The sequence below is a fragment of the Sciurus carolinensis genome, chromosome 7 (genome assembly GCF_902686445.1).
Source record: "Sciurus carolinensis chromosome 7, mSciCar1.2, whole genome shotgun sequence".
NCBI classification, from domain to species: Eukaryota; Metazoa; Chordata; class Mammalia; order Rodentia; family Sciuridae; genus Sciurus; species Sciurus carolinensis.
The window spans coordinates 45997779-46012351 of NC_062219.1; the positions used below are offsets into that span (position 1 = coordinate 45997779).

The 14573-nt window shown below is 37.3% G+C and overlaps 1 protein-coding gene across 2 annotated transcripts in view; it reads right to left on the minus strand.

Moving 5' to 3' along the window:
• Positions 1–14573, minus strand: part of Slc35f1 (solute carrier family 35 member F1) — a 527643-nt gene that overhangs the window by 206468 nt on the left and 306602 nt on the right. For both annotated transcript variants that reach the window (XM_047559604.1, XM_047559603.1), the window contains exon 3: positions 7146–7273. In XM_047559604.1, coding sequence (XP_047415560.1) covers positions 7146–7273 — 128 coding nt within the window. The remainder of the gene's footprint in view (positions 1–7145; positions 7274–14573) is intronic.

Sequence of the window (14573 nt, forward strand, 5' to 3'; positions counted from 1 at the left end):
AATAAATACTGGTATATTTATCTCATGGACTACTACTCAGCCCTACAGAAGAGCAAACTTTGATAAATGCAACAATTTAGATGGACTTATGTTCCGTGAAAAAAGGTCAATATCAAAAGGTTAAATATTGTATGATCCCATTTTGCATAGCATGCACTACCTGAAAAAAACTTTATAGATGGAATATAGAATAGTAGTAGCCAAAGGAAAGTGATGGGTGGTGGGATGGGGTGATTTTCATAGGTGTAAGCACAGGGAGTTCCTTAGTTGTCAGTATGGAGCATCATGTTGAAAAAGATAGCAACCCCCTTATTTGTTTTTTGTTTGTTTGTTTGTTTGTTTGTTTTCAGAACTGGGGGTCAAACCCAGGGCCTTGTACATATTAGGCAAGTGCTCTACCACTGAGCCACATCTCTAGCCTGGGCGTTCCTTTGTTGTAATGGGATAGTTCAATATCTCATTCAAGTGGTGGTTACTTGAACCTCAACCTATATAGACCTCAAACTATATAGAACTACACACACACACACACACACACACACACACACACACACGAGTGGAGGTAAAAATGGATGAAACATTGAAGAAGTTAATAGTCTATCAACGTCAATATTCTGAATTTTACACCAAAGTCATAGAAATTGTCACCATTGGGGAAAAACTGTGTGAAAGGTTCAAAGGGCTCTACATATTTTTGAAATTTCCTGTAAGTCTATAGTCATTTCAAAAATAGTTTCTTCCTCTCAAGCTTCATGTATCACTTGTGACATTTAACCATAAGTCTGGTGAACAAACTCAGAGACATGGGGATGAAGGAAGGAGTGGCTCTCCATGTCTCTGTTCTGTTTTTGAAAGGATGAGAAACAAGCATATTTGGTCCTCTTCTAATCATTAATGAAGACCTTATTAAAACAAGTATGCTTGAGTCACATCCTATCATAAACCTTCAGTGTTCTCTGTTACCTACAAAATCAAGTTATGCTCTTCATCCCAGTATTAGAAACCATTCATAATATGTTCTATAAAGTGGCTCAAAAAACTTTTGGCTTTACCATCCTCTTTCCCTTTATGAGTAGTTATTTCTTCCATTTGTTCTTACACCACAAGCCTGAGTCATCTTTGAAAGTCAAATTGGTCACATTACCTTCTAGTTTACAACCTTCTGATGACTTTCCATTGCACTCAGCAAGACCTATGCCTTTGATCTGGTTGCTAAGCTTTATGAGGTTTACCCGTTTCCTCCTCTAGCCCATCTTGCACTTGTTTCCTCATTCTCCTTGATCACCCACATGACCTTGGTCAGAGCCTCATCCTTGCCATGGTCTCTCACCAAAGACCTTGATCATGTTGTCCTCTTTGCTAGATCTCTTCCCCCTCTATTTGATCTTCTAGTTCGTATTTAGTTCTTAGATTTACTATTGGTTTTCAGGAAAATCTTCCCCAATCTTCCAGTTTCAATCTGGATGTATTGACAAACATTCCAATAAAACAGTGTTGATTCCCTTCAGAATGCTTGCCCTTGATTATTATATATTCATTCCTTCCCTCCTTAACTGAAGCTCTATAAGAATACGAACAGTACGTACTTTTGCTCACAACCATGTTCATCACAAAATACAATGTCTTGAACACAGTATTCAGTAATTAATTTTTAAGTGACTGTATGAATTGAATAGGAATAATTGTTCTTCAGACATAGTCCTTGGGTTTTTCTCTCAGTCTTCAGTCTTGCCATTGATTTCATGTCCAAGGTTAAATCTACATTTTATCCTCTCCACATTTTATCCACTCTTACAGACCCATCTAAATGGGCACTTTCTTGACTTTGTAAATAACCATCATCTCTGCTCCTTTGAAAAATCATAGTACTTGGACATCTGTTCCTTGCTTTACTGGATATTACTATCATTTAACTTCTACTTCTTTTCCCCTTTAGCAGTCTGGAGGGCAAGTCTGATTCATTTCTATTTACATCATCTGTAGTAAGTAGTGCATTTTTCAGATGCTTGATATATGTATTTTGTTTATTGATTAACATGAGTAAAACAGATTCTGTAATCAATTGATATTTATAGAAATAAGGGATGATCATTATAGGTCCTTGTTAGTTTCACCAATTTTCAATGAGTAAACAGAATTAAATTATTAAACAGCAGTGCCAACATGGTTCCCAGAGCAAATGTCCTCTGTTCTAACCATTTATTATTAGGTAACAGATTTATTTATTATAATTGGCAAAATGGTTCTGTAATCACTAGATTCAACTTGCCATTTTACTTTCCCTTCTTCCTTGATCAGAAATTACAATGAAGACCAATTCTATATCATTGGAATTTTAATTTTTCTATTTGACTATTGAGTTAAAATAAACTTTTTTCTAGAATGAGATATTCAACAGGTTGTCTTAAAGCTTATTTAAGAAGGGTAGCAGGCTGAGCCAGGTGTAATGGTGCACATCTGTAATTCTAGCTACTTAGGAGGCTGAGGCTGGAGGATTGAAAGTTGGAGGACAGTCTGGGTAACTTAGGGAGATACTGTCTCAATATTAAAAAAATAAAAATGAAAGGATTGGGGATGTAGCTAGTAGAGCACATGCCTAGCATACACAAGGCCCTAAAATCAATCCCCCAGCATATGTGAGCACACATGCACATGTGCATACCTACACGCTCATGCATTAGGATTAGTGGTAGTATGCAATGTGAATTGAATTAAATACCCGATGTTCAAGGAACCTATGCTGGGAATAATTTGTCACAGTTCCCACACAGAAAAACTTGAAAAAAATTTTTGGAAAAAAACATAAAACTTAAGAGACCAACAGTTGGTTGTAATTTTTCAACAGAGAAAAAGAAAAGAAAAAGAGGAAAGAAAGAAGATAAAGGAAAAAAGATATCAAATATATTTCAAAAGTAGGAAATCACTCCTCATTTTCCCCTAGGTCCATTTCTAATTTTTGATTCTAGGCTAATGGGCCATGTTCCACCGTGAAGCCAAATTCCACTCTTCTTGTATATCTGTACCTGCATATATATTATAGGAACCTCTAAATTTAGGTAGAGGACTGATGGGAATTTCTGTGCTCCCAAACACTAGAAATCAATGCAATTTAATTAACCTCTAACACATTTATTATCTAGTATGTGCTGGGTTTTCTACTATGTACTAGAGATTCAGAGGTGAAAAAGAAATTATATTTGTCATAAAAGAACTCACAGTTTGGTGGAGCAGATGGGAATATGTAAGCATCATTCTTAGGTAAGGGACTGGAAATAGATCTAAAAAACTAAACCTCATGGGAGCACAGAAAAGAGAGAAACTTGTTCTTATTGTGGGGTTTTTGGAAGTGAGGTAGGAGCTAAACTGGATATAGGGACATTGTGGTTGGTCCTCCTGCATCTATCTACCTCACACTTTCCTCAGTTGGTGACAGACAGGTGACTGGCTGGAGCCATGATTTGGATATGAGGTATCCCCCCCAACTGTGTTAATTCAGGAATGCCCAGAGGTAAAATGGATTGTAAGAGCTGTAACCTAATCAGTCCATCCTAGTTTGAATGGACTGGGTGGTAACTGTAGGCAGGTGGGGCATAGGTGGAAGAAAGGAGTCATGGGGGCATGCCATGGAAGGGTCTGTCTTCCCTGTGACCCCTTGCTGGCTTCCCTCTCTGCTTCCCTGAGCTATGAGGTAAGCATTGCTCCTCCATTACATCTTTTCACCGTGATGTTCTGCCTTACCCTAGACCCACAATAATGGAGTTAGTCAACCATGGACTAGTTAGCCAACTTCTGAAACTGTGAGCCAAAGTAAATTGTTCCACCTCGAAGTTGCTCTTGTCAGGTGTTTTGGTCACAGAGAGGAAAAGCTAACTAACAGATGAGACTGATCCCATTCTGACTCTGGGATTGGGTAGGATTCTACAAAAAAATTTCAGTAGTACTCGGATTAAGAAATATTTGTCTGAGCTAAAGGGAGAAAACTTGCCCTGTATTGGTTCAAGGAATCCAGGTTTAAGTCAACTAGCTCACAGCAATACCCTGGGCATTAGTGTGGTCCAATCAGAACAGAGCTCTGGATTTTTAATTAACAGTTGTGGGCAAACATATTTTCTCTCTCTCCATGTCAAAAAGGAAGAAGCATGTAGCCCCAATTTATGAGAGCAGCCTCCATGAGAAGATCCTGTTTTAGGACAAAGCCAGCAAAAAGGAAAGAAGAGGGGAAGATGAAAAGAAACTGAGCATCTGATGACATCATTAAGACATTTGATCAACTATCCTGAATACTGTCCTTTCTTTTACATGTTCCAGTTAGAAGAATCAATATATTTTCTTATTTTTAAAGATAGTTTCAACTGGGGTTTTATTTATGAGAAAGCATCCTGAATGGTACTCAGGGCCTTGAAATGAATAGGATTTCAATGGGTAGGACATGGAGGAGAGAGGGATATTCCAGGTAATAGAAAAAAACTTGATCAGAGGTCTTAGTGTGTGACGGCGGTGTTTATAGGACATCTGTGGTGGGAGAAAGCCTATTCTTACACCTTGTTTTTAACTGAAGAACAAAACAAAGGAAAGGAGAGGTAGAAAAAAAAAGCCAAAGACTCTTTTTCTAGTGGCAACTTTATATTGCTAATTTTACTAAATACCTGATGTTGATGTATAAAGATATTTTTGTTTCCATGATTTTTTTCAGTATTCTACCATTGAAAATACATGAAAGGTTTTTAAAATTGAATCTATGGTAACTTTACCCATTTAATGAAACCCATTTCATTTATATACAATATGTAAATTATTATTGTAACTATGACATATCTAAAAATGACATATCTTTTTCCATTTTAAAGATTTATTATACAGAGACATAAATATGGGAACACCATAACTACCACAGTTAAAGAAAAGATATGTGCCTAATTATTCTCCCTTTGGAATCTGCAACTGTATTATGTATGTGTTTTCTTGGAATTCAGTGAGATATAAAAGAGAAAAAAAATCAAAAGTAGATAAAATGGTCATATGATGAGGTTAACCATATTTATATTTGATGTATTTATGTCTAAATGCTAATTTATGCATGATGCTGTACTAGGAAGATTTATAAATTTTTCTATAAAAACATAGTCCTTGATTTCAAGATGTTTAAAATCTTACCAAAAGCATTGATGGCATATAGAGAAGAGAGGAAGTGAACATGTCCAAATATGTTTTAATCAAAGGAAATATTATATATATATTGTGTGTGTGGATTTTTAGGATTTTCTTTTCTATAGAGGAAAAGATGAAAAAGAAAAAAGTAGAAATAAGAAGTTCAAACTTCAGGGTGAGTAGGACCTTTAAAATTCAAGAAAAACAAGGTTCCAAAGAGAGAGAGAGAAAGAGAGAGAGAGAGGAGAGAGAGAGAGAGAAGAGAGAAGAGAGAAGAGAGATCACACAAAGAAAGGGAGGGAGGGAAGAAAAAAGAACAGAACAGAAGGGCAGTGCTAAACACCAGACCACAGTGTTTCTGGGCCTTCATGATGCATCTGGATATTGCCTTGTACCTTCCAACATCGGTCCACAAGCTGCAGAATTTTAAGGACTAAATTGAGAGGGCAGGCTCAGGTTTTCCTTACTAGTTAGTTCACTTCTTGCCTCAGTGTGCATCGTCACTAGAAACTCATCCCATAAATTCTCTCAGAATACAAACTACATAAGGAAATGGTCCTGGAAAAATGTTACCTTAACTACTTGTATTTTAGACCATCTGCTAGGGTCTGAATGTTTGTACCCTCCAAAATTCATTGATATTTAATTGTCATTACAAGAATATTAACAGGCAGGGCATTTAAGAGGTGATTAGGCCACAAGGGCTACACTCTGTGGGTGAGATTGGTTTGCTCCCTCTTACTCTCTCTTGTTCTTGCAACTTCCACCAAGGGATGATGCAACATGAAAGTCCTCATTAGATGCTGGACACTTGATATTGAATTTCCCAGCTTCCAGAACTGCAAGCCAATGAATTTCTGTTCATTATAGATTATACAGTTTCAAACATTTTGTTATAGCAGCAGAAACAGACTAAGTCATCATCTTTAAAGTTCATTTGGAAATCAGATGGTGGGAAAGTTAAAATTTAGCTTCCATAACTGTGAGCCAATAGAATTCTGTTTATTATAAATTATCCAGTCTCAAGTATTCTGTGATAGTAGCAAAAATGAACTAAGACATTTTTGAAACTCATTTAGAAATCAGATGGTAGGAAAATGAAATCTAGTTTAGATCACTTCTCATCCAATCTATATGGTCTAAATTTATTCAGGTGCTTTGTTTACTTATTTGTTTATATTTTATTGTTCCTAGACAATTAATAAGATGGCAAAAATTCTGTTGAAGTATCCAATCTAAGCTTAATCTAATATGTGAATATGTTTCATTTTATTTTTTTTTTCCTGGAGCTTTGGAATTGCTGTGAGATTCATAATATTGCTTTATGAAGAAAAATAAGGTTGAAACAAATATAGTCAAATTTATCATTTACAGTGTAATGAGGAATATAAATGATGATTGTGAAAAACTAGGTTAAATTTGCATTTCCTTGTATGTGTGTGTGTGTGTGTGTGTGTGTGTGTGTGTGTATGAAAAAGAGAAAGAGAGGGAGAGAGAAAGAAAAAGAAATGCAGTAACTATTTTCATGCCATTTTAGAAATTTTGTCCTTATCCCTTTAGGAAAAATCCTGCCCTTTCAGATTATAAATTCTACATATTAAAACGAGCTAAAATAAAAGATTATTAAGCAGTTTGATTATTTAATCAGAGTTTATTAACATTCTAAAAAGTTAGGTTGTGATAAAAATAGACATATTTTTATACTTAGCAATAATTCCCCTGCTGACACAAGATTAGTTGGCAGCATTCAAAGCCACAAATTATTTTCCTATATTGCCAATGATTATTGTGATGATTCAGAACGAAGAGGAAAAGTTCTGGATACTTGAATTAAGAAAAATTAATGACACATGAATGAAGCTCAAGTTAATTTCTATACAACCGACCTCCCTCCTGTTGGAAAATTTATAGGAGAATATTTAGGTTTCTGAGAGATTAAACTGAATGTAAACTATATAGGAAAATTAGGAAGTGGAGAAAAGAAGAGCCACTGGTACCTGGATGCTGGTCAGGGTCGTGTACTGGTAAGCCTTGACCACCAGATAATTGGCTTCTAGGTCTATCAGTCCCAGGATCATATACTTCCACCATCGTCGTCGTAAAATTGCCAGAAGGTTTTCTTCTCCTGTGTTAGAAAGGGAAGTAAAAATGGGTTAGGTTCTTGACACATAATAAACTGCATATTTCGAGTGCTAAAATATTGTAGCATTATTTATTTTCCCATAAACTTACCAAATATTTAAACAAAAGAATCAATGTATCAAAGACTCATACATTTGCTTAGCAAATGGTAGATTTGGGCTCTTCATGTTAGTTTCTGTGCCAGTGTAAGACTGAGCAAGTTATTAGCTCACCATGCAAAACATTCTCCAGTGAAGATATGAAGGAAAAAGTGATTATATCACATGAAAATAAAAGGAAAACTGTACCAGAAAGACAACATAAACACACATATTCCAAATCATTCTAAATTACAAAATTGTGGTAAGATACAAAGGAAAAGAGTGCAGCCTAATGAAAAAGTGGCTTGTTATGTGGCAACAGGTCTGTAGTAAGACTCTGAGATGCCATCGCATTTCAGCTTTGAACATTTGCACTCTAATGATGTGTGGGAGATGAGAGAGAGAGTTGTCTTGCACCCAGCACACTGGCATATAGTGAGGGTTAGTGGAGTGTTTTGAAATGATTGAATTAAGGAATTAAAAAAAGCGTTAAGTGCTATCTATCTGAATCTGTCAAGATTACTTGTTCTGCAATGAGTCACTTTACTCTTGGCTTTGCACTTTGATCTATGGCTGGTGGGTGTGACTCCAAGTCATTTCTTCACAGCCATCTCCTTTTGTCAATACTCTTGAACAGCACTTCTGCCCTTCTTACTTGCCTAAACATCTAATAAATCAACACATACATCAGACTTTATTTTGTAAATCAGTGATTCTCAACCTGACAGCATAGTTATATCATCTGGGAAGCTTTTTAAAAAATTCCAATGCCTCAGAAATCCAATTAGTCTTGAGTGGCTGCTGATGATCAAACTAGGACTTACAAATGATTGATGTCCAACAACCATTCTCAGTGTGACTTGGGCTAGAAATTCCAAAGAAATAACAGTAGTAGAGACTCCTGAAACGAAAGAAATGACTTAACATTTAGCCCTAATGCTTTCTTTTGTCTCTGGGTCTTTCCATGTGTTATTTCCTTTGCTTGGACTATTGCTCCTCCAGTCTCCAAATAGAGAATCAGTATACACATTTCCCAAGCTTTCCTTGATAATTTTACCACTTTACTGGGTTGGGATTCCCTCCTCTGTACCCCCATTAATACCCTTTGTTGATCCCATGTGTAGAATTTATCTCTTATAATTACCTGTTTCCTTGTCTCTCTTATTCATTAGGTTATTAACAATTTGAAGAAAATAGCATAATCTTGGTCCCTACTTTATCTTCTAGGACCCAACAGTGCATGACAAGTAGTCAATAAATAATATAGAATATATGAATAAATTTCATGTTTAATAACCTCAGCAATGTTAAATTACATTAAAATTAAGATACTTAAAATATATCTACTAAGAACATTTGTGTTTCAGCCAATAAAAACTATTTGCTAGTTAAATGTAGACAACAGACAAAATTAATTTGCTGAATATTTTACACATAACACATTGTACATAGGACATAAAATGGTCAATGGCATATTCAACCTCAAAGCTACAATTCAAAAGTCACTTGTCATTGTTCCTGTTAATTTATATAATGAACAGAGAATTGCCAAATTCATAGCACATCAGCCACATCTCAATATACAACTCTGAAAAAAATGGGTTATAGTGGTACTGTTTATTTGCCAGTCAAGAACATATCCAAAGAATAGTTCATTACATGGATTGAATGGAATGATTAGTTGCCTTGCTGATCTACTAAAAACAAAACAAAAAAAGTCTGTAAAACAGAACATCCTAAATAAATGCTTCCATATTGTTTCATTTGAAGTGCTTGGAATCATACAATGCACTTGCTTAGCAGAATTAGTCAGAAAGGTGAGAGAGTGCTTTAAGAATTTTTATTTTAAATGCAATCCTTTTCTTTTTTTCTTTTTTTTTTTTCTTGGTACAAGAATGTGGCATTTTTATTTGTATTAGCAAAATATCTGGCAAAAACCCTAATGTCCTTAGTGGGCAAATAGCTGAACAAACTGTTGTATATCCATATTGCACATTATTACTCAACAGCAAAAAGAACCACCAGGATGGGACTTGCTTAAAGCCAAATACTCAAATCTCAAAAAGGTATGTGATGTACACTCATTTGCATAACATTGCACAAATGAAAAAATTATAATATGAATAAATCTTATCACCAAAGGTGAGGATTGAAAGCCGAGCATGATGGCACATCCCTCTAATGCCAACTATTCAGAACACCAAACTGGCTGGATCACAAGTTTTGAGGCCCAGTCTGGGCAACTCAGCAAGACCATGTCTCAAAATCAAAGAGGGCTGGGATATAGCCCAGTTCTACTGCACTCAACTAGTACAAGTGAGGCCCTGAGTTTGGTCCTCACTACCTTCACCCTACCCAAAAAGTAAAAAGTTGGGAAAGTAGCATGGAGGAGTCTGTTGATGTGACTATGTTCTTGGTTGTTGTGGCTACATAAATCTATATATAAAATGTTTCTAAATTTAAAAACAAAGTAAAACATATGTCAAAACTGACGACACCAAATGAATTCTATTAGTCAAGAGTATGATAATAATTTCATGTATCTGATAATGAACCGTGGTTATGTAAGATGTTATCTTTGGGAGAGGCTGGGTTAAGGGCATTCAAGAACCCTGGATTATTTTGGTAAGATTTTGTGAAACTAAATTTGTTTCTGAATAAAATTTATAAAAATTTTGTATTTTTTTTTCTTGTACTTGGAATTGAACCCAGGAGCACTTTACCACTGAGCAACATCTGCAGTTCTTTTTTTGAGACAGTGTTTCAATGTATTGCTGAGGCTGATCTCAAAGTCGTAATCTTCCTGCCTCAGCCTCCCATGTCACTGGGATTACAGGTGTATACCACCATGCCTGACTTTATATTGATTTCATACATTTCCTACTACTAAACTTTTATTAATATTTTCCTCTGTGAAGTATTTCAAGTATTCTTAGAATCAAAGAAATGGAAAAGCTTATCACATAATGAAACGAGACAAGCACCAAACACACCTGGCATTAGGAAGAACTGTTGTAACTTCCCATCAATGGCAAGGCAAGGAGAAACATGGCTCAAGGTATCCTGTCCCTAAATGCACATCAGGCGTATAGTGTTTAGGACGAACTTGTGACACAAAGGCCTCATTCATTTTGCCAGGGCATCTTTCCCTCATTAATTTCTCTGATATTTTACTGAAGGTTCTCCACATTGAATCTATTCACAAACTTGCTTGATTTCCTGCCACAGGAAAGCATTTCTCTAGTGTCAACACTCTCAATCTATTGTCTTAATTTCTGGGCAAAGTCTTTCCCATGTTTATCATGTTTCTATCAGCTGATATTTCAACCAGAGTCTATGGTAATTTTTTGGTATCTTTTCCTCAGCATTGGGGAATGAACCCAGGGAGATGGGGTTTACCTTACCACTAAGGTCTCCCTAGTCTGTCACATTTGTGCGATTTTTCTGAGTATACACTTTTTAGCCATTATATAATGTCCTGAAATACTTTATGAAGGCTGATTGTGTACAGTTGCCTCATATATTTTAATACGGAACATGAGATAATTGATCCCCAAGTGCACCACCATATGCTCTACATCTTATTATTCTTTGTATATATTTTCTAAAAGGACTACAACTAGCAACAGACTTCTGCAGTATAACTACCTGTGGATTCTCTTGTGTTTAACAAGGATTGACAAGTGGGCAAAAGCTTTTCCACAGTCACTACACCCATAGGGCCTCTCTCCTGTATGTTTTCTGTGATGAACATTAAGCCCTGACTTCGTAGTGAAGGCTTTCCCACATTCACTACACTGATAGGGTTTCTCTCCTGTGTGAATTCTTTGATGGGTAATGAGGTCATTTTTGCGCAAAGAGAATTTTCCACATTCCGTACATGCAAAGGAAGTCTTTCCGGAGTGAAATCTCTGATGCTGGATGAGGCACGTCTTCTTCCTGAAGGCTTTACCACACTCATTGCATCTGTGTGGCTTCTCTCCAGTGTGAGTTTGCTGATGTATGCCTAGAGTACTCTTCATGGTGAAGCTCTTCCCACACTCACCACATATGTACAGTTTCTCGCCAGTGTGAATCCGCTGATGGGTAATGAGCATGCTTTTCCCAGTTAAGCCTTTGCCACATTCACTGCATATGTAGGGCTTCTCCCCTGTGTGAGTGCGCCGATGTACATTGAGGTGACTCTTTTCTGCAAAGCCCTTTCCACATTCACTGCATTTATAAGGCTTCTTTCCTGTGTGAGTTCGCTGATGTCCTATCAGTCGGATCTTTGCAGGGAAACCTTTCCCACATTCATTGCACACATAGGGTTTTTCTCCTGTGTGAGTTCGCTGATGAACAGTCAGGCGGCTCTTCACAGTGAAGCCCTTCCCACAGTCACTGTACACATATGGCTTCTCTGCAGTATGAGTTCGCTGATGTACAATGAGGTCACTCTTCATGGTGAAGCCTTTTCGACACTCCGTGCATACATAGGGTTTCTCTCCTGTATGTGTTCGCTGATGCCTGATGAGAGGGCTCTTCAAGGTGAAGCCTTTTCCACATTCATTGCATGTATATGGTTTCTCTCCTGTGTGAGTTTGCTGATGCACAATGAGACAGTGCTTCATGGAAAAGCCTTTTCCACATTCACTGCATGTAAACAATTTCTCTTCTGTATGAGTTAGCTGATGTGTGATAAGACTATTCTTCAAGGTAAAGCCTTTCCCACATTTATTGCATATGAAGGGTTTCTCACCAGTATGAGTCCAACTATGTGCAATAAGATGCCTCTTCTCAATGAATCCTTTTCCACATTCACTACATATATAAGGTTTCTCTTCTGTATGAGTTTTCTGATGAGCAGTGAGACTGAACTTTGTAGAGAAGGATTTCCCACATATGCCACACCCATGGGGTTTCTCTCCCGTATGAGTTCGCTGATGATAAACAAGTCGACACATTTTAATGAAGGCTTTCCCACATTCACTACAATTATAAGCTTTCTCTCCCATATGAGTTTTCTGATGCACACTGAGCTGTGATTTCCTGAAGAAGGACCTGTCACATTTGGTACATTCATACTGTTTCAGCCCTGTGTGATTTCTCTGATGTTCTGTTAGCTGGAACTTTCTGAAGAAGGCTTTCCCACATGTACACTTATAAGGTTTCTCTCCTGTATGAACTCTCTGATGATTGATAAACTGAGACATCTTGATGAAGACCTTCCCACACTCACTGCAATCATGGGTTTTCTCTATGTTGTGAGTTCTCTGTCGCTTAATGACCTGGGCCATATTGGTAGGTTTTGCATTTAAAGGAAATTTAATTTCATAAAACTGTTCATTGTTTGCATGGATAAGGGATTTCCCATATTCATTAATCTCAGTCAATTTCTTTAGGTCAAAACTTCTGTTCTGGTTTTCAAAACTTAAAGTTGATTTTAAAGGTTTTTCACAATTTTGTTTTAGTGGGAAATGACCTTTGCTCTGATTAACAATATTTCTGAATGCTTTATGTTCATGGACCTGCTCCAGACTCTTCTGAATGCTTTGATTTTTCAAGTGATGTTGCAGAGGATCAACAACTTTTCTGATTTCTGAACAAAGTCGAATGTGGACTTCATCTTCTGTTGTCCATGGTTCTTCCCCTCGTTCCAATTTGGAGAGGACATCTGGTTTGCTGGCTAGATACCCCACTGACACCAGGTTGCTGCAGTTCTCCAACATCACTTCCCGGTACAGGTCCTTCTGAGCAGGGCCCAGGAGCTGCCACTCCTCCAGGGTGAAGACCACAGCCACATCGTCAAACATCAGGGATTCCTGGACAGGTTCCATTCTGGACTTCATCTTCTATTATCCACCATTCTTTTCCTTGCTCCAAATTGGAGAGTGCATCTGGTTTGACAGTAAGAAACCCCAGTGAGACCAGATTGTTATAGTTCTCCAACATCACATCCTGGTACAGGTTCTTCTGAGCAGGATCCAGGAGCTGCCACTCCTCCCAGGTGAAGTCCACAACCACATCTTCCAGTGTCACCAATTCCTGAGGCGCAATCATTTTTCTCTACACCCAGAAAATAATGGATATAAAATAATTCTATGTTTTATATCTCTTCTATATTCGCCACGGAGTTCTTATGTTCAGAAATCTTGGTATCCAGTTTAAGGTGTCCTTAGAAATGATAATATTCTAGGCTAGGAACTTCCTCCTCTGTCCTTCATTCTTTTCCTCCATTTTTCTTGCTTCTGGGGAGCAATGACCTGTGGGCTGCCCGATCGCCTCTGCACCCGGAAGTCCCAGCCCGGCCGCGACACTACCGGGATCCGCCGTGCAGCCGGAACCTCCGGTACCCGCCGCCCGCCCTCTGTGAGGCAACCAGGCCAATGCAATCCTTTTCAAAGGACTTCTTGGGCGCTGAGTGCAGTGGCATACACCTGTAATGCCATCTACTTAGGAAGGTGACACAGTAGATCACAAGTGGCACCTTGGTGAGACCTTGCCCCAAAATAAAAAATAAAAAGGTCTAAGGATTTAGCTCAGTGGCAGAGAGCCACTGTATTCAACCATCAGTACCCTCCTCCACTCCCCCACAAACACCCCCTACACACAAAAGGACTGCTTAGAGATTTATTTAACAGACTCCCATTAACACTGATGTACAACCCAATGAGTCCCCTTAGAGGCCCTGTGCTAAAGCCCTCTCCAAACATTATGAAATAGAACCGTCCATAGAAAACACCAGTATAATTGGTGATATGCTAATGTTTTGAAATCCCAGCTTTTTATTACTAGAAAACGTAATAAAAATTCATGAGTGGAAACTTTAGCTATGGATGGGTATTTTAAATGCATTGTTTATTATTTTTATTAGTAGTATGATTCAATATAAATAAGAAAACTAGAGAGTAAAGTAATACTTTACCCTCCACTTTGATTCAATAAATGGTAACATCTTGTGATATTTATTTCAGTTTTTATTTTAGAAAGAACATATTACAGATGAAATTGACCCTCCCCACCCTGCCAGATTCCATTTCAGTCCATTATTCCTCAAATTACCATATTGATACCATAGTGCATCCCTTATGTTCCTGCTTTTGTGACATGTTTTCTACATATGTATGTATCCAAAGTAACATATAACTTTCTTTGGTGTGTTTTAAAACGTTACATGAAAGTTTCCTATATATATTATATATTTTTCAAGGTTTCTTTGTATCA